Source organism: Epinephelus lanceolatus, chromosome 3, assembly GCF_041903045.1.
Source record: "Epinephelus lanceolatus isolate andai-2023 chromosome 3, ASM4190304v1, whole genome shotgun sequence".
Lineage (NCBI taxonomy): Eukaryota > Metazoa > Chordata > Actinopteri > Perciformes > Serranidae > Epinephelus > Epinephelus lanceolatus.
Window position 1 is genome coordinate 43,245,648 of NC_135736.1, and position 21,169 is coordinate 43,266,816.

The 21,169-nt window shown below is 40.0% G+C and overlaps 1 protein-coding gene across 1 annotated transcript in view; it reads left to right on the plus strand.

Annotated features, from left to right (window-relative positions):
- Nucleotides 1-21,169, plus strand: part of LOC117255300 (voltage-dependent T-type calcium channel subunit alpha-1I-like) — a 386,243-nt gene that overhangs the window by 339,793 nt on the left and 25,281 nt on the right. The window contains exons 32-33 of the mRNA XM_078166400.1: nucleotides 1,687-1,808; nucleotides 4,866-5,315. Coding sequence (XP_078022526.1) covers nucleotides 1,687-1,808; nucleotides 4,866-5,315 — 572 coding nt within the window. The remainder of the gene's footprint in view (nucleotides 1-1,686; nucleotides 1,809-4,865; nucleotides 5,316-21,169) is intronic.

Genomic DNA, 21,169 nt, shown 5'->3' on the forward strand with positions numbered 1-21,169 from the left:
AGTTTGTGTTTGGCTGGTCAAATAGAGGGAAGTTCTCCACAGTCTCATTTAAAAAATTATGTCCACTGCCATGGTGTTTCTTTGACCAGTCACTATGAAATGTTAATTGGTTGTCCATTTCTTCATGACAAACTCTTTCTCAGGATTTGTCACAGTTTCTAGAAATCTTCTAAATTGCACATCATAGACAAAAGCTGCTAACAAGCAAACAAACGGATGCAATTGAGCTTAAAAATTGATCCAGCTCTCTGCTGTGAGTGAAAATGAAGAAAATGTCCTTGACTCAAAATCAGCCAATGTGTAATTACAATCAATCAGCCAAAGAATTAAGTGTAATGAACACCGGAATGAAAATAATTTGCAAATAATCATGTCCAATATTCTTAATCAAGGTCACAGGGACTTCATTTAGGTTTGTTTCCATCCCTCCTTGGCAATTAAATCTCTAATCTGACTGGCTGACAGGTTTCCAGAACTGTGGTGAAGCTATGTGACTTTTGGCATGTGGCAGCTGGACACTTGCAAACATAGGGCCCTATCTTACAACCAGCCTAAAGTTGCACACAGTGTAGCACAACTGTCATTGCTAGTTTCAGATTGACACGGTAGTCATTTTCACGGCCCCTGGCCACATTGTCTTGGTCCCAAATGTTCTTGAGCCCATCTGTAAAGCCATGGGCATGTAGGTCTTAAAATGAGGTGTGGTAGGGCACAATATTGATGTATTGCTGTTTTCAGGCAGCAAAGCAATTGCACCATTGACCAGCAAATCCTAGTCTATGGTCAGAACAGCACAGTATTCTCCTGCTATTTTAAAGCAGATAATAAGATGCTCCTACACAGGCCTTCAACATGCATACACTCTGCTTGTTGCACACACAGGGATGACTGGATGGGTTGCAGGTGGGTAAAATAATAGATTATTAATGAGGAAAATATTAATGACATTTTTTAAAAAGTGAATATAGCAGAGAGCTGAGCAGAGCTGCTTTCCGACTCCCAATGAAGAGAGACGCATTTTTACACATGAGGAGCAGCAACTTTATTGATTTTTCCAGAAGCTAAAAGTTCTAAAGTCGTTCTATTTCCTCTGTCAAGTTTGTAACTAGAGTTTTAAGTGTTGCTGCTAAAATGTCCCATAATATTTGCTGCACCGACATCACTGCATTAATCTCAGCGGAAAACCATTTGCTTCTCCAATTTGCAGAATCCACAATGTAAATAGCAGTGCTCCAGGCGCAGCAGCACCTGCTCTAAAAAGGGAATTGAAGATGACACTGATTGGTTGAATTCGTGATATGCCCAAAACACACAGCTGATTAATAAAGGAACTAAATATAAGCTCTTTGCCCCTTGCATCTTACTTTGTGCCTAGATTATGTACCTTTTAACATACAAAGTGGGGATGGACAAATGCACCTGTGCCATGAACTTTCGACCATGCACTATAGATCGCTTAAATAGGGCTCATAATGTTTGCACTCTTAAATGCTGCAAATCAATATCATCCTGTTCCTTTATGTACATTTTGTTTGCAACGTCTGGGTCTTCTCTAATTTAGAACAAAGCAAACTTTCTAGCAACGACTTTGACCAACCTTCATAAAACTTTGATGTAACCAACGTTTCTCTCTCTAAACTCTTTCTTTTCCTCGTCTTTTTCTTTTCTCATCATGTCCTCTTTCAGTGTGTAACGCTGACTACCCGTGTGAAGGAATGAGCCGACACGCCACCTTTGAAAACTTTGGAATGGCCTTCCTCACACTCTTCCAGGTTTCCACCGGCGACAACTGGAATGGCATCATGAAGGTACTTCAGTTTTACAGCAGTAGTGGAAAGTACATTTACTCAAGTACTGTATTTATGTAAAATTGTGAGTGATTTGTACTTTACTTGTGCATTGTCATGTTCTGCTTCTTTATACTTCTTCTCCACTACATTTCCACGGCAAATATTGTACTTTTTACAAGATTACATTTATTCAATAACTATGTTACTTTGCAGATTAAGTAATAATGCAAAATATAATCAACAAATGAAATATGATGTATACGATACGATACGATACAATATGATACAATATGATGTATTAATGGATGAAATTTACAAGCTAGCAGTATGTAAAGTAGTTAAAATTACCCCCACCCACCTTTACCAGCTGTCTGACTGAAGCCTGAGGTTTTGGCTCACAGGGATTATTTTTACACAAGTTTAACTCACTATTTGAAACTTTGGCATGTTTAATACGATCATCTGACATTGTGACATATATGATGGAAAATAAGGAAAAGTAAAATAGGTCCCCTTTCAAAGTTAGAGTGGGTTACAGCAGTAGGAATGGTTTAACCATTCGAACCCTGAGCAAATTGGGTTGATTTTTTTTTTTTTTTTCCAAAAAAAAAAAAAAAAAATAGGAGCAACCTAAGAGGAAATGACCACAAAATTATCACAAAATTAGTGAGAAAAGAAAAAAATAATACAAAAACACAAAAGTGAAACTGACAAGCTTAAAAAAAATACTAATAACATCATTTTAAATATACAATTATCATATTTAGAAATAAAGTTTAATGGACTTTTTTCCTAGCTTTTTTAAAAAAAATGCACTAATGTCATGCAATTTGCACAACATTTCAACATCGCAATGCTAAAAGTCAACAATAATGCATGAATAATTAGAATGCAATGATAAATGATTATGTAAAGATATATTCTGCACATTTTTACTTTACAATATGTTATAATATTTATATGTATTTTTTATATAAATTCCAGCAGTATCAGTTGACACACCTACAGCTTTCCAATACACATTAAAAGGTGTTTTCTGTCACTTAAGCGCCTGCTCTCCTGTTATTCAGACAACCAGCTACAAGAACAATTGCTTCTCCCCACATAACCGTTTTGTCCAGAATTAGCCAGATCATTTAGCTAAGGTCACGTCAGGAAAATAAGTTTATGCCAGGTCATTTACACTATAATTCTTGTACTTTTAGTTAAGTAATATTTTGAATAAAGGGCTTTTACTTTAACAGAGTATTTCTACAGTGTAGCATTGCTACTTCTATTTAAGTTAAAGATCTGACTACTTCTTCCACAACTGGCTTACAGCTGCAGTAGGACATGTTCATGTCACTCTTATCTCTATGTCATTAGGACTGGGCTATGTAATCAACTAAGCTGATTGGTTTTCACTTTCCTCACTGTCACCTCATCTCCTGCAGTCGAGGCAGCACAAATGTTCTCAGATGAGGGTCAGTCAGAAAGGAGGTAGTCTAAAGCAGTGCTACTTGAGAGTTTAAAGAAGCATATGCGCATATTTTTCAATTTTCTGATCTGCCCAAACCTATTTTACACCAGTCTCAGAACAGACATGAGCCAAGAAGCAGAATAATAATTGAAGGTCTTCAGTTCAGATCCCAGGACCAGACGATATTTCAGTAGGGGAAATGAGTGAGTAATGAGCATGTCCTTTAGCAAAGATGCTGTTGAAAAAGTAAATGAGCACTCGACAAAACCTTTTGAAGGATGAATAAAGATTAAAATTTGCACAATTTGATCCTCCTCGTTATTCACTCATCTATCACCTCAATCAAGTCTCACTCTCTAATCACACCCAAGTACCTTGAGCTCTTAAAATGTTATCACAGCCTATATCCAAGAGAAAGTTAATCAGTGCTGATTAGGTTCTTAGAGAGAGTGACTGACTGTAAACGAGAGGAAGACGGACAGAAAATTTGTCAGGCCTCAAGCCTTGAATGAGAAAGATTGTAAAAGTTTGACAATGTGATCCGTAAAGACAATACAATTTGCCTCTATGGCACTCTGTATGAGTCTCTTTTACTTAACATTGAGGGCTCAAGTTTCCCGGCGCGGCGCAGGGTGGCGAACCCCGCGCAGAGCTAGTTTCGAGCGGTGCAACCTGAGGCGCGCTCAGTTTGGTAGTTTGGCAGACTGAGGTGCACTGAGATGGGTGTGGTGGCGCAGCAGGGGGAGGTGTCGACAGATCCAGCTTGGTGCAGTGACAGTTTCGTGCCAAAAGACTTCACCGAAGGTGCGCTAAAAGCTCGTCTGCTGAAACCAGGTCTACTGTCAGCGCAGGCGGAGCTCAGCTGGTGCAGTGGACAAGGCAGGTTTCCAGAATATCAGGCACATTAACGATGCAATAAATACCCAAAAAACACTATTCAATGCAACTATCTGCAATCAGCACATAAATGTATCTCTATATTGACTGTCCCGTCACATCTGATGTCAGATCAAAGGGGATTGGCACCGTTTGGCACCGTTTGGCACGCGTAATGGAAACCCAACCTGATCTGATTAACACAGCTGCTCTCAGCCAACCACAAACAGCCACAGCATCAGATAGGGAGTATATATTCAGCATCTGTCATCTTAGAAAAGTCAAAAGAAAAGAAAAGAAACAGAGTGAGACTACGAGAGAAAAAGAAAGAGCGCGCACGAGAGAAACGCAACAATGATTTACAATTGTGGTGACCTCCTCCCAGGCTACCTTTGCATCATCAGTCCATGGAGGTCTGCTTGCAGTGTGGATTTTTTTATTCAGACACTGCGAGCTTGGACCTTCCAGACCAAAACATCAGTTTCCTCCTGGGAGAAGTTTGGAAAGGCAGGAAAGAAGGAGACCCTGAGTCCATCACTGTCTCTCTTCACATACTAAAAGTTCTTCTTCGTATAACTGGCCTCTTCTCTTTACTTTGCCTCCTGTTGTCTTTTTTTTGTTTGTTTCACTAATATCTTACTATTCTTCCCTTTTGTCCCCCCCTCCTCCTCCTCTTCTTCTGACCTTTCCTCCCTTTTCCCACTCACCCCAAACTCTCCTAATATTCCACAACCCACCAGGACACACTGAGGGAGTGCCCACCGAGTCATCCTGACACTGATTATGGCTGCCACGCTGGACTACAATTCATCTCCCCGATGTATTTTGTATCATTCGTGCTCACGGCCCAGTTTGTCCTGATCAACGTGGTGGTGGCTGTGCTGATGAAGCACCTGGACGATTCCAACAAGGAGGCGCAGGAGGATGCTGAGATGGACGCAGAGATCGAGCTGGAGCTGGCTCAGGGGGGCCTCTGCTGCATGATGGGGGGCATTGGCGCCATCGCTGGAGCAACAGGTGCTGCTGCGAGCGGGGCCGGCGTGGGCGGAGGAGCGTCCGGTGCAATTACAGTGGGGACAGTCGGGGGTACAAGTAGCGGGGTGATTGCACCACTACGAGATCCAGGAGGAGGCGGAGCAGCTCATGAGGGACACACACACCGTCGATGTCGGCTCTACTCTCCTGCTCAGGTAAGTGGACCTTCAGACAGTCAAGAGAATAATTACTGCTGATGGAACCCCACTTCTACTTTCAACAATGCAGATAAGAGGCGATATTGTGCTCTCAGGTTTGTTTCTGCATGTTGGCACCATACAAATAGCTTTTAGAAAAAATAAATGTTTTATGTAAACCATGTAACTTCCCCTACTTATGCAGATCATTGTGACATTAGTTCAGCTGGTATATCATTGATATCATACCTGACATTAAGGTCTTTACTTTTTTTTCTAAACTCATATGTTTTATGTTTCCTATTACTGGACATTTCTGTATGTACCAGTGATTAACCACTGATGATCATCTAAATAGACGTCTCTCTCAATTTTAAGCAAGATTACATTTTAATTTCAATATTTTACAGTTTTGAAATAACAAAAAAAATGAAAAAGGCCTAAAGGAAAAGTTTGGGCACTTGTGTGGTCAGTACTTAGTAGTTCCCCCTTTGGCAAGTGTCACAGCTCTTATATGCTTTTTGGAACCAGTCTTTCAGTTCTTGTTTGGAGAAGTTTCACCCATTTTTCCATGTTAAAGGCTTCCAGCTCTATAAGGTTCTTGGGCCATCTTGCATGCACCATCCTCTCTTCATCTTCAGCTTTTTTACAGATGCTGTGATGTTTGCTTCCAGACTCTGCTGGAATTTAACTGAATCCATTCTTCCCTCTACCTGTGAAATGTTCCCTGTGCCACTGGCTGCAACACAAGCCCAAAGCATGATCCATCCACCCCCTTGTTTTAACAGTTGGACAGTTGTTCATTTTATGAAATCCTGCATCCTTTTTTTCTCCAAGCATATCTTTGTGCATTGCATCCAAAAAGTTTGGTTTTACCTTCATCAGTCCACAGGACTTGTTTCCAAAAAGCATCAGGCTTGTTTAGATGTTCCTTTGCACACTTCTGATGCTGAATTTTGTGGTGAGGACACAGGAAAGGTTCTTCTGATGATTCTTCCATGAAGGTCATATTTGTGTTAGTGTGGCTGCACGGTAGAACAGTGCACCACCACTCCAGAGTCTGATATATTTTTCTGCAGGTCTTTTGCAGTCAAACAGGGGTTCTGATTTGCCTTTCTAGCAGTCAAGCAGCTCATTCAGGAAGTTTTCTTGGTCTTCCAGACCTCAACTTGACCTCCACATCTTCTGTTAATTGTTATTTCTCAATGACATTATGAACTGAGGAAACATTTATTTGAAAAATGCTTTGCTATCCTCCTATAGCCTTCTCCTGCTTTGTGAGTATCGGTTATTTTAGTTTTCAGAGTGCTAGACAGCTGTTTAGAGGAGCCCACGGCTGCTGATTGATGGGGCAAGGTTTAGGGAGTCAGAATATTTATAAAGCTTTAAAATTTGCATCACCTTGCCTTTCCTAACGGTGGTTGTAAACAAGCCGTAGTCCTAACAAGCTAATTGTGGTCTGAGACCCTGGTAAAAGTTGTCTGAGAGCTCAAATGTCTTGGGGTGCTGAATTTTTTGTATGGTGCTCCTTTTCTTTTTTCACCCTAAAATTGTACAAAACAAAAATAATACACTGATCTCACTTAAAATGTTTAAAAGCATGTACAGTAGATCAGTTCATCTTTTTCTTGCTTAATTATTCACAGTAAATGACATTTTCACCAAGGGTGCCCAAACTTTTGTATGCCACTGTATAGCATTTTTCAAAAACAAGTTTACAAAGTGTTTCACAGACATGAAAACAGAAAATACACAGTACAATTTTGAAATAGAATACGTTTAACACAGCCAGTAATAGAAACAAGACAATGAATTACACCACTAAGAAAAAATAATGCATGAAACAACAGAGAAAAACTCAAATTTAAATGTATTTTAAATAAGTTTACATACGTTTCAAATGAGATTTAAAAGAGGACAATGAGGTAGTTTGACTGATTCCCAATGGAAGGTTATTTCACAGTCGTGGAGCCATAACAGCAAATGCCCTACTACACTCTGTCTCAAGCCAAAAAATAAAAAAGCTGGTCTGCAGATCTGAGAGTGAGGGCAGGGATGTAATGGATAAGATTGTAGTGTAAGAAGGGACAATGCTGTTCAGTGATTGAAAAACAAGCAGTAAAAAATTTGAATAAATTCTGACCACCACAGGTAACTATTGCAATAAGGCCATACCTGCAGTGTTTTGTACAATTTGGAGGTGGCTGTGGGGCTACCAGCAGCTGTCTGCCTTCATTTGAATATATCTGTTAGGGAACAAAGAAATACAGGCTTTAAAATGTACTAGTTTCCTTTTAAGACTGAGTAGTACTGACGAAACAGACATTTTCATTGTCCAAGGGAAATAAAAGGGACTGGAGCACACTGATTGATTTGTCTTTAATTGTGTCTGTTTGCACAATTAAAAACTGCAAATCAATGAGTGTGCTATAGTGCCTCTTTTTCCCTTGGAAGTTTGCTTTCCTTGAGCCAAGAGGCATCTGATTCACCTGATGATGGTGGAAGATGCACAGAGAATTCTGTTCCAATATCGGTCTTGTGTGCACGATACTGGAACTTTTGGTTCAGCCCACACCATGGCCAGTTCTCACCACAAGCTAATCGTGTGGGATCATGAGTGACGAGCTGATAGGCTTTGATGATCTCCTAACTGCACACTCCCTGCAGCATTACATCCTGTCAGAATTCAGATAGCTGTGCCAAATAGATGAGTCATGAGCCATTGAACATCACTTTTCACAATATAATCACAAGATCACCAATCTGCATTTTATGAGTTACAGTGTAGTGCCACTTCAGTGACAGTCACAGCCTGAGAGGCGTTGTTTTGTCCCTCTGGAGTCTGATCCAGCGAAATAACAGACACTGCTGGCTCACCGAGAGTGTCAAACACAGAAAATTTAGCCACTGAGTGCTGAAATAATTAATTAATCAACCTGTGTAATCAATGGTTTCTGCCACTCAAATGGAGGATTTGCTGTTTTGCTATTTGTTTTCACTGCTAGTCAGACAAAACAAATCATTTGCACATGTCATGTTGGGCTCACAGAACTTCTGGCATGTCACTCTTTTCTGATAATGTATATACTAAACAGCTACTGATGAAATAAATAATTAAAACAGTTGTCATAAGTTGCTCATTAAAAAGAATTAGAAAAGGCTGCCTTTCTGTGTGATTCCACCTTACAATTTGTAGCTTCTTTGCAGCAGCATCCATATTTGAAGCATTGTGAACAGTCATGGCTACAAATGAGTCTGGACAGACATGGATGTAAACTGTAACTTCAACTTCTACTTGGCAGTAGCTAGCAGCAAAAATGGAGCATGGACTGGTGGCTGGAGAGGTGCCAGTTCACCTCCTGGGCACTGCCGAGGTGCCCCTTGAGCAAGGCACTGAACCCCCCAACCACTGGGGGCGCCTGACAAAGGCAGCCCCCTCACTCTGACATCTCTCCACTTTGTGCATGTATAGGTCCTGTTTGTGCATGTGTGTGTCTTTTTAGACAAAAAGAGTGAAAAAATTTAATTTCCCCTCAGGGGGGTTAATAAGGTATATAAAAAATAAAAATAAAAATATTAAAAAAAAATAAACATTATGTACATGTCATAAACGTTTATGACTGCTGTCATTAAGTGTCATTCGTTTTTTGTTATGACAAGCTGACATTGTTTGGGTTGTCTTGATTATGACAACTTGACATTAATCAAAGTGACATTACCAGAAGTTGTCTTTGTCATGTTGACATTAAATTTGTTTGGGATGTCCTTATAATGACAACTTGACATTAACATAAAGACATCTTCTGGTAATGTCATCCTGGTTAATGTCAAGTTGTCATTATAAGGACATCCCAAACAAATTTAATGTCAACTTGTCATGACAAAGACAACTTCAGGTAATGTCACTTTGATTAATGTCAAGTTGTCATCATCAAGACAACCCAAACTATGTCAACTTGTCATTACAAAAAAGGAATGACACTTAATGACAACAGTCATAAACATTTATGACATGTACATACTATTCCTGATAGGTTCATGACTGTGTCATGTCACTCTTATGTCAGTACCTTCAAGTAAAGTGTTATCAAATGTTCCTCCTACATGTTGGTATTTTTTTGTGAATGAAAGTTACCCACAATGAAGAAGGACAAGTAGTCTTAGCAATTTAGGGGCGTTGATTCTGCATGTGATCAAATCTCACATAGAGGCATTTAATCACGAGGGGTGACATGCATCAGGTTGAAACAAGTTCATGACAAGCTTGTGTGGTTAAGTTTGGTTAATGTGACTTGGAGCATCAACACCAACAAGCCTCATAGAAAACAAAACTAAACAATATATGATTGGCAGGTTTACCCTGGTTATTTTAAGATTTCATTTACATCATCTACAGCAACAGTTAGTGCTGTACATCCAGCCACACACTGTGGCATAGCACAACATCTGGAGCTCCTCTTATTCATGAAATACTGCTGCCCTACTTGTGCAAATACAAGGTGTTAATGACTTTTACACACACAGGCATACAAACGTGGTAAAAAACACACATAAATGTATGCAGAGAACCCACGTGCACACACACTCAAACACGTGCGGGATATTAAATGGCCGCTGTCTCCACCATTCTAAAAATACCATGAGTGGGGGGGCATGGTGGACGTAGCTCTCATTCTTCAGCTCCCTGATTGCTGCATCTCAAACAGCAAGTCGGTACAAGCCACATCTATAATCACACTCACATAAAATTATAGCACCTGCAGCTGAGAACAGGTATTTTCAGAAGTACGCTCACTGAGGCAGAAAGAAAGAAACATGTAAATAAACAAACAACGGCAGAAACAAAGGGGAGATGGAGGAAACGAGTGAAATCAGGAAATGTAGAGAGGGAAAAATAGAACAAATCTAAATTTAAATTGGGAGCAACATAAGGAAAGGGAGAAAGTGAGGAGTTGGGAGTTTGGAAAGCAAGTGACTGTTGCAGCAAGTGAATGAGTAAGTGGCTGAGTGACTAGCTGTGTTTGACTCACTGAATGGCTTACTGCCTCGATGCAACTCACTGACTGAATGGCTGTGGGAAGTAACTAAAGGTGCATTTGCACCCAGCGGAATGTTAAATCCCTACCTTTAATGTGTTTGGGCAGGTGACAACAGTGCCAAGTAGACTGCGAGGTGGCTCATTAGAAATGACCCCGTCAACACGAACAGTGATTAGTGGCAGTAGAAGGAGCTGGCTGTTGGCATCTGACTGCCAGTTGTGCCTTATACCCTCTAACAACAAAGAGGCTGTCTGGACTAATGCTCATGTATTATTTCTTAATGGGGTCTGGATTTTTCAGCAGATTAAGTTCATTTGTCATGTTAAAGCTGGAAACATACCTTTATTAAAGAGACGTTTCAAGACAAGAAACTCAAACATTACCACCAACATGCACAGAGAGCAACCCATACTGAGCAAATGAATGAAATTCAGTAAATGCAGGACACAGTGGAGTCTAGGCAACCATTGAAATCCATCAAGCAGTAGTGGATGAATTACATGACAGCCATACTGAAATAAAAGTAAATATATCTTACCAGAAAATGACTTTAGTAGAAGTTAAAGTCATCTATTAGAATATTAGGTAAAAGTTTCAAATTATCTGATATTTACTGTACTTAAATAATTTTATGATATTTAAGTATTAAAAGTAAAAGTACAAATAAACAAAAAGAAAGAAAAAAGAAGCAGGCCGTCAGAATTCTGAGGATTATGAAATCTTCCTGACATGTACACCACCTTAAAATGGACCACACATTTGAAGAAAACAAAATCTTCTTTACAACTTAAAGGATTTAAAGAAAACCATTGACTATCCAGGACTGACACTGCAGTGGAGTAGTCACCACGCAGTTACCTGTCACAAATCATAATCTCCTTGAACCATTACTCATCCCCTCTGCTGTGGGATGCCATTTTCTGAATGAAAACCTGGTGAAATTAATTATAAGATGAATTAATTCTTACTTGCAGCAAATTATGATATTTCAGTCAGGAACACTTAGTCAAAGAAAACTTTACTTCCATTTGCAGTATCATATTTGTGATATGGCTCTGTTCTGGGGCCTCTCTGCTTTTCCTCGGGCCTATGTGCTAAGCCTTTTCCATGCGTCTATGTGGAAAGCCTAAGGCAGAGAGTGCACACCTCTCTGCCCTTCCACGTGCAAATGAGGAAAGCCTGCAGCACAGAGAGCAAACCTCCCTGCCCTTCCATGTGCCTACATGGAAAGCCTAAGACAGAGAGCACACACCTCTGCCCTTCCACATGCAAACAAAGAAAGCCTAAGGCAGGGAGAGCAGCAGCAAAGATCCCCCGGGAACAGAACAGAGTAGCATCACTGACAAACAAAAATGACACTGATAAGTCAGACACAACATAAAAAGGAGGAGCTGGGGTTGAGGCAGGTTGCAGAGGAAGCAGCAACAGTAGGCAGGCCAGAGCACCCTGAATGAGATTCACTAATTGGCTGCATAGCAAGGAATCATGTGATATATCAGCTGACTCCCTTCCACCATGCAGCTGCTCCATCAGTTGATTTGGCTGTTTGAGATCAGCTGATGTAGCTGGGATGTGAGCTGAGCTGGACATCGTGTCCTGCCTGAACTAATGCTATGCTCTATTTCGCTGTTTGCTAGCTTTTTTTGCAGTCAGCTCTATGAATCCTTTTATTCTATTTATTTTCATTGTTTTGGTTTTCCTCCTTTTCTCATCAACCAACTCATCCAATTCTGCAACAAGCAGCTGTTTTATATATTTTCATCAGGGTTAATGGATAATGAAACAGATCTTAAGTTCATGTTGCTCTGTAGAATGTAGTATGTCAGTATTGTGTTTACAGCTAGTTCTGCTGCCTCCAAGTGGCAAAAAAAGAATTACTGCTACGCTCTGTGTGATTGTATCTCCCCACCAACAGCACCATCTGGCCAAGACTGAAATAGACTCAGCCTTTTTCCGATCACTTGTCATAACTATTATCAGCCTAACAATTGAAATGTGTGTCCACCCGTTTAGCTAAAATTATCTGGTCTCTGGTCAGATGATTTTTTTTTTCTTTTTTTTTTTTTTAACCATTAAGCCCTGGTTAGTTGGAAACTGTGCAGTCTGAACCCAGTGAACCCAAGTATAACATGCTAACTTTGGTGCAGACAAAAGAAAATGTATATGTCATGCATGTTAAAGAACGACACTGAATCAATGGGTGAAAGAAGGGGGAGGAGAGAGCAGAGAGAAAGGCTGACTGTGGAAGGGTTGGAAGACACAGTGAGTGGGTGGCAGGCTCCGCCACAGTCTCATTGTGCTTATAGCTCATTGTCTGTCAGCCTACTGGTATTTTTAACCAGAAGCGGAGTAAAAAAGAGGGATGAGACAGAGGAGGAACTCTTTTCATGGGTCTTTCTGAATGCACTGTACTTTAAATTGCTATTCTGATTAGCCAGCACACTGCTTTGTCTTAATAAAGCTGTTTTATGTGCATTCATATGGAGATTTAGATTCGTTTTCCCTAAAGAAGATACCCAATAAAACCTGAATCACGACAAACATTATGGCTAAAGGGAAATAAGTACACAAAAGAAAAATACAAACAGTAACAACTACTTAAGAGTGACATAAAACTTTATGTAAACTTAAACACACAAAAGTCTATGGTAAATCTATGGGAGTAAAATAGAGTCAAAAGTATTATAGTATCATATCTACGCATCAGTATATCTGAATGTGAAAAAAAATATTTTGATCATATGAATTCAATATCCGCACAAATAGATTTCATATCACTGTATATGACATTTTGAGAACAAATGAGAAAGATCTGCACAAATCATTTCCAATGTTTGAGAGTTTGCACAGAGGTGTACAGCTAAGAAAAAAGGTTTCCAATTACACATTTATGTTTGTAGGTGAAAAGATTGTATGTTTGAATCCCAAGTTTACAGCTACAGATCAAATCTACAGTACAGGCCAAAAGTTTGGACACACCTTTTCATTCAATGCGTTTTCTTTATTTTCATGACTATTTACATTGTAGATTTTCACTGAAGGCATCAAAACTATGAATGAACACATGTGGAGTTATGTACTTAACAAAAAAAGGTGAAATAACTGAAAACATGTTTTATATTCTAGTTTCTTCAAAATAGCCACCCTTTGCTCTGATTACTGCTTTGCACACTCTTGGCATTCTCTCCATGAGCTTCAAGAGGTAGTCACCTGAAATGGTTTTCCAACAGTCTTGAAGGAGTTCCCAGAGGTGTTTAGCACTTGTTGGCCCCTTTGCCTTCACTCTGCGGTCCAGCTCACCCCAAACCATCTGGATTGGGTTCAGGTCCGGTGACTGTGGAGGCCAGGTCATCTGCCGCAGCACTCCATCACTCTCCTTCTTGGTCAAATAGCCCTTACACAGCCTGGAGGTGTGTTTGGGGTCATTGTCCTGTTGAAAAATAAATGATCGTCCAACTAAACGCAAACCGGATGGGATGGCATGTCGCTGCAGGATGCTGTGGTAGCCATGCTGGTTCAGTGTGCCTTCAATTTTGAATAAATCCCCAACAGTGTCACCAGCAAAACACCCCCACACCATCACACCTCCTCCTCCATGCTTCACAGTGGGAACCAGGCATGTGGAATCCATCCGTTCACCTTTTCTGCGTCTCACAAAGACACGGCCGTTGGAACCAAAGATCTCAAATTTGGACTCATCAGACCAAAGCACAGATTTCCACTGGTCTAATGTCCATTCCTTGTGTTTCTTGGCCCAAACAAATCTCTTCTGCTTGTTGCCTCTCCTTAGCAGTGGTTTCCTAGCAGCTATTTGACCGTGAAGGCCTGATTGGCGCAGTCTCCTCTTAACAGTTGTTCTAGAGATGGGTCTGCTGCTAGAACTCTGTGTGGCATTCATCTGGTCTCTGATCTGAGCTGCTGTTAACTTGCCATTTCTGAGGCTGGTGACTCGGATGAACTTCTCCTCAGAAGCAGAGGTGACTCTTGGTCTTCCTTTCCTGGGTCGGTCCTCATGTGTGCCAGTTTCGTTATAGCGCTTGATGGTTTTTGCGACTCCACTTGGGGACACATTTAAAGTTTTTGCAATTTTCCGGAGTGACTGACCTTCATTTCTTAAAGTAATGATGGCCACCCGTTTTTCTTTAGTTAGCTGATTGGTTCTTGCCATAATATGAATTTTAACAGTTGTCCAATAGGGCTGTCGGCTGTGTATTAACCTGACTTCTGCACAACACAACTGATGGTCCCAACCCCATTGATAAAGCAATAAATTCCACTAATTAACCCTGATAAGGCACACCTGTGAAGTGGAAACCATTTCAGGTGACTACCTCTTGAAGCTCATGGAGAGAATGCCAAGAGTGTGCAAAGCAGTAATCAGAGCAAAGGGTGGCTATTTTGAAGAAACTAGAATATAAAACATGTTTTCAGTTATTTCACCTTTTTTTGTTAAGTACATAACTCCACATATGTTCATTCATAGTTTTGATGCCTTCAGTGAGAATCTACAATGTAAATAGTCATGAAAATAAAGAAAACGCATTGAATGAGAAGGTGTGTCCAAACTTTTGGCCTGTACTGTATGAGTACAAATTTAACCAAATAGTAAAAATACATACAATCATGGATGTGCAGCCGACAAATCTGCAGCAACTGTGTGATGCTATCATGTCAATATGGACCAAAATCTCTGAGGAATGTTTCCAGCACCTTGTTGAATCTATTCCACAAATAATTAAGGCAGTTCTGAAGGCAAACAGGGTCCAACCTGGTACTAGCAAGGTGTACCTAATAAAGTGGCCGGTGAATGTATTTTACCTTTTTAATCACAGAGCGAGGATGCAAGAAATTATTGGAAAATCTTGTGAAAATCTTTCTCATTTGTTCACGAAATGTCATGCACAGCTACACATCTCCTTACAGATTTAAAAATTAAATCTGATCAAAACATTTTACACATTCAAACATTTGAATAAAATATTTTTTTCACATTTAAATGCTTTCATACAAAAAGTTTTCACACATTTAGATATGGTCATTCACAGCTACAATACTTTTGGCCCTATTTTATTTCCATAGAAACCTAATCAAATAGATACAACTTTTATTAAAAAGGGGAAATTACAGCTTCTTGCTGATACTGTCACCAAATCCCTGAATGGCCCTGTCATAAATTATTTGATTAAAATTTTAAAGTCAAAAATAAATCCCAGCCTTGTAAGATTTGAATTATTTTGAAGTGTGATTGAGAGGCAGTCAAGCATTTCGGCCTTATTTACTTCTCTTCTCAGGGACGAATAAGAAAAACAAATTGCGAGTATAAACAAATTGAGTTTCTTCCAAACAAGAGCACAAATCAGCGGTACACACAAGTGTACAAGTGGAGAGGGCAAACAAGCCAGCAGAAACACAATGCTCATTATAACAACTTATTTCAGTCTTATTACTTTGTACACACGCACACCATCTCTTTGCAAATAACTCATTAGATTTTCAGAGTTTGCGGAGATCATTTAAGCTCCCTGTGGAGACTGTTTATTGTACAGCTCATATGAGGAAGTCCAGAGTCCATAAAAGAAACGACGCCCTGCCAAAATGTGAAGTTCTCCCTTTTGTCTCGGCAGTATGCTAATAATGAAGATAAGAGCTCAGGTGTAGAATACAAGTCTCACCTTTAACTCCAGGCCTGCAGAATAGAAAATGTCTATCCAAGTTATGTAAAAACGGAATGTAACAAAGCCGACCAGTATTATTCAGATAACTGCTGGATGATTCGTGCTTACTTTTGCGATGGCTGCAGCAGTAGATTATCATGCTGATTTGTGAACAAAACATTTACAAAAAGGAAATCAAGTGTCATTAAGTGGACACACGCTAGTTGAAATCAGTTAATACAAAGCTTCCAGTGCATCAGACAGTGAGAGTTAGAGACACCAACAGAGACAAACACTTTTTATAGAGTGCTAAATTATAACTCCCTGGTGATTTTTAACTGTAGTCTGCTTGATGGGTGCAAAGGAGCCAGACCTTTAAACAAAGGTCGGATTCAGCTTTGCAGGAAACTTTTCAGCTCCATTTGTGGATAGTCTCACGTACCAAATACATAATGTGTCAACTGTCATCTCCAAGTATCTTTTTTAGGCTTCACACTTTTTTTCTGTTAACTTAAAAAGCTTTGATTGTACATTTTCAGAATACTTCTGAGTGCAGCAGTATTTTAGCTGAACAGATTGAGGTGCAATTTCACAAAGGATTGTGTAGCTTCTGCAGTCACTAAATCTGCACAAACAAGACAAAAGGAAACCATGTCATTGTTAAAGCACCTGCAAAGGGTTAAACGCACCAACAATGGCCTCTTTATGTACAAATGAGCTTCATTGCAAAAACAGTCCAGTTCACAAAGATCAGCGCTAATAGCCACACGAAGCTATAGTGAAATAATTATTAGTGTCGTCAGATAGATGGTGGTAACTGAACTACATTTATAAGGGATGACACACCCAAATGTTCAAGTGATCAAATTCCTTGCGTGTAGTTTTGAGGAGTCAATCAGGACCTGTAGCTTGTGGTGTGAAAATTTCTGTTTTCTTTTTCTCTCTGGCATTTTTCTACCAATTGTGGTCTTGGTACAAAGGCAAAATTCACATTTTACCACATGGATCATTACTATCAGACTCAAATAGGCAGTAGGCAACCTGCAGCTCTGGAGCCACATGCAGCTCTTTCGCTCCTCTTAAGTGGTTCTATGTGGCTTTTACAAAAATGATATGGGAGTGAAGAACATTTTTCATTGTTGTAGGCCCACAGCGGTTCTTGTATTTTACAGGTTTAAAAATGTGCAGCTCATACAATCAAAAATAAAAATAGAATAACATTCCATCAACTGAAGCGTGCATCATACGTCTACAACCTGGTGCCTCAGGAAAACAGAAACTTAACAGCAAGTGGACAGATTTCTTTGCTTACACTGCCAACTTTGCACTGTTTAAGTATCAGATAATCATAAATAACCCCCTGCAGAGTAGTATTACTGTTACTAATATTGATAAGCTAATTTAGATCTAATAAGCTATGTTGGTTTTATTATAAAGCACAAATATGTATTATGTTCCAGAATAAAAAAAAGAAGCCAAAAATGGCTCTTTTGATAGTAAAGGTTGCTGACCCCTGCTATAGGCGCTGTTCTACCCTGCATAAAAGATGTTTACACCAGACGCTAAGGCCAGGTGAATATAGATCCCAACCACACAGATAATGCCCTTCTCTCGTTGTTGAGATTGGAAAGATAGTGCCAGATACCCTAGGTCAGCACTGAGAGGCTCATGAAGAGCTTCTACCTTCAGGACACAAAGATACTGAGTCAAGAAATCCCAAACCCTAACATTTATTTATCATTACGATACTATTTTGAATGTACAAACTGATGGAACTGACAACTGCACTTCACTGAAATCATATTTCAGTCAGGACCACTTAAGTCAAAGAAAACTTTGCTTCCATTTGCAGTATTATATTTGGTGGTGTGACTCTGTTCTGGGGCCTCTCTGCCTTTCCAAGGCCTATGCAGAAAGCCTTTTCCACACGCCTATGTGGGAAGCCTGAGGCAGAGAGCAAACCACCCTGCCCTTCCATGCGCCTACATGGGAACAGAACAGAGCAGCATCAATGACAGAAATGACATTGATAAGCCAGATGTAGAATGAAAAGGAGGAGTTGGGGTGGAGGCACGTTGCAAAGCGGCTTACAGAGGAAGCAGCAACAGTAGGCAGGCCAGAGCAGTTTAAATAGGGCGCCCTGAATGAGATTCGCCAATTGGTTGCATAGAAAGGAATCATGTGATCTATCGCTGCTGTCCTCGTGTGTCCCCTTGCAGACAAATTGTTAACAACAATGAGTGGCACATAAATGAAGCAAAGCCTGCAAGCTAGTTCAGGCAGACAACTCAAATCCACTGCTACAATCACAAAACATATTCACTATGAAATATCCAATATACTCTTTTTGTTGTGACAGTGTACGTAAGCTGTCAGCGCTCTTCCTTCCCTAATCACTTGCTGCTACTGCTGCTTTTCACATAGCATTAATGAGGCAGCCCTGCATCCACATATAGGCTCTGAGTTCACGTTATTATCGTCTTCACTCCCCACTCACTGCTGAGCTAAGTGACAAAGTCAGAGCCTGGATACCAAATATCAACTCTATATTTTCTACCATTGCATAATAATCCATTCCATGTGAGTTGGAGCATCAGCATGTCTTTGTGTGTGACCTGAGTGAGTAACAGAGGGCCACAGCAACAATTTCCAAACCTTAAATATAGTGTGCTGCATCCAAAATAAGGCCTAAGGGTAACAGGGCAGTTATGATAATGAGTGATAAACAGTAACTGTATGAGTGAGGAGCTAAAAATCTGTTACTTAAAGTAAAGTAAAGTAGTAAGTAGCAATTCTATCATAAAATCCAGTGTGTGAACCATGAATCCCGGTTAGATTATTTTTCCAGCAGCATTCATAATATAGGTCTTATTACTGCACCTCCACCAGGCAGGTTATGTTTTGGGTCCTGTTTGTTTGCTGTTAGCAGCATATCTTAAAAACTTGTGAACAGATTTTAAAGAAATATGCTGGAAAGTTGGACCATGGGTCGAGGAACAAGTGATTCGTTTTGATGCCGATCCTGATACAGAAACGAATGGAAATTTTGTAAACACTTCCTATTGTCATATAACAGATTTAAAAGGCATGTGGAGCCGTGGTTGAGTGATGCTCTAACTGTTTCACAATAGGCAGCAAGTGACAATTTTGTGTCTCAGTAAGCAGCTTTGATCATGGTAAAATCTCTTTTACAGAGCGGATCCTTGATATTCTCACAATACTGAAGGACTGACTCAGTAGTTATGACCTTCAAATAGATATGCAGAAGAATGGTTTCAGATAATTTGAATGAAAAATCTTGTACATAAAATGTCTGTAAAATAAAGAGTATCCACAATGTGGGGTTCAGAGTGGATAAGAACCAGACGGCAGTGCAGTGAATCAAAAGGGGTCATGGGCACTATTTACCACAACCAAGGCCCCCAGCTTGGCCAATCAATCAGGCTGCTTCGCCCCTCGCTGTGCATCACACGACACTCGAAACAATGTGTATGTGTGTGCGTATAGTACATCAGTGGGTGCTGCCAAGGTCTGGCTATCGACTGTGGTTGCCCTCTTCACCTTGCACCCTTTAGCAGTAACTCTCATGGAGAGACGGAATAGGAAAGATCAGGTACTGGGGGAAGCAAGCAGTTTAAACTTTAGACATGACAGCAGGAAAAGGTGAGCTGGAAAAATGTAACATGAAAGAGATGAGAGAGAGAAAACAATTGACTCAGAAACCGATCTGACGGAGAATAATAATATTAAAAACAAAAACTGCATGTGAAAGACAAACATAGAGGCCAGTCTGAGAGGCGTTTATTTGCTTCCAGCTGTATTTCCTCTCACGTAAGAGGATAATGTAAGTATCGTGAACAAAAGAACTCATCCAAAGAGTATAAAAAACACCACACAAACATGAATTAGTGTACAATGTTTACATTATGCAACAAATATGAAATACAGGCCAAATTTAAGTCCACCTTCTTACTAATAGCTTTCGTTTTTGGATGCAAAAAATTATATAATATTTGAATAACTTTGACAATTGATGCCAAAGCTATGATAACGTGGTGTTGGTCAGGTTAACTGCAGTCTTGAACTGCTGCAAAGTCACTGAAAAGAAGTCTGACGGGCAAAGGAACTTGAGCATTAGACAATCAGACAGGTATTAAACAAGCCCTCGGGTCAAACTTATTCAAAGGAGTAAACAAAGGAAAACTGTAAAATGATTACACCAGCCGTTCATTGAAAACATCTATTATGATTTACAGACACAGTTCAACTTTGACCCGATGTATTACAGTGGTTACTGCAGACATTTAGGATGCAATTACTGTAATTTTACTTTGAGGTTAAACAGATTTAGATGATTAGCAGTAACTGTTTGTGTGTTTAAAACCTGTCACATTGTGTCTGGCTGCCAAGTCCTGCTTGTGTATTACTTTTTCCCTCAACACTGTCGAACGTGGGCAGTCTTAAAGGTCCAGTGTGTAGGATTGAGGGGCTTCTGTCGGCAGAAATGGAATATTTGTGTTTTCATTAGTGTATAATCACCTTAAAAAAGGGACCTTTGTGTTTTTGTTACCTTAGAATGAGATATTTAAATCATCATAAGCAAGTCCTCTTCCATAGAGTCCACCATGTAGCCCAGAACAAACAAAACCAACACTGGCTCGAGATAGGACCATTCCCATTTTCACATCGGCCACCGTATTTCTCCTGCACCAGGGATACTCAACATGCTTTGCTCAGGGGCCACTTTTGCAAAATGACAGGAGACCATGAGCCAATTAATTAACAAACAGTAATATTTATCAGTATAACAATTGCCTGTTTCCAGCCTTTCAATGCTTCCTGTCCTCACTCAGTTTTACTAAAAGGCAAATCTGGTCGCAGTAATCTTACACATCTTACACACAGCTGTATGCAGGGGCATTTCACCTTGACCTCTTGACCTTTGATGCTTTTGCATCTCTTGCACCTTATTTACATTGAAAGTACAAAAACCCCCAGTGTGAATCGCTTTATTTTCATTGTGAATTACAAAAAATGGTTGGGGGGCCATCCGGTAGCCCATCAGGGGCCAGATTTGGACCACGGGCCATAAGTTGATCACTGTCCTACAGGCTTAACACAGAAGAACTCTCAGTTCTGCAGCCCCACCTCTAGATGTTACTATATCCTCCACAGTGGA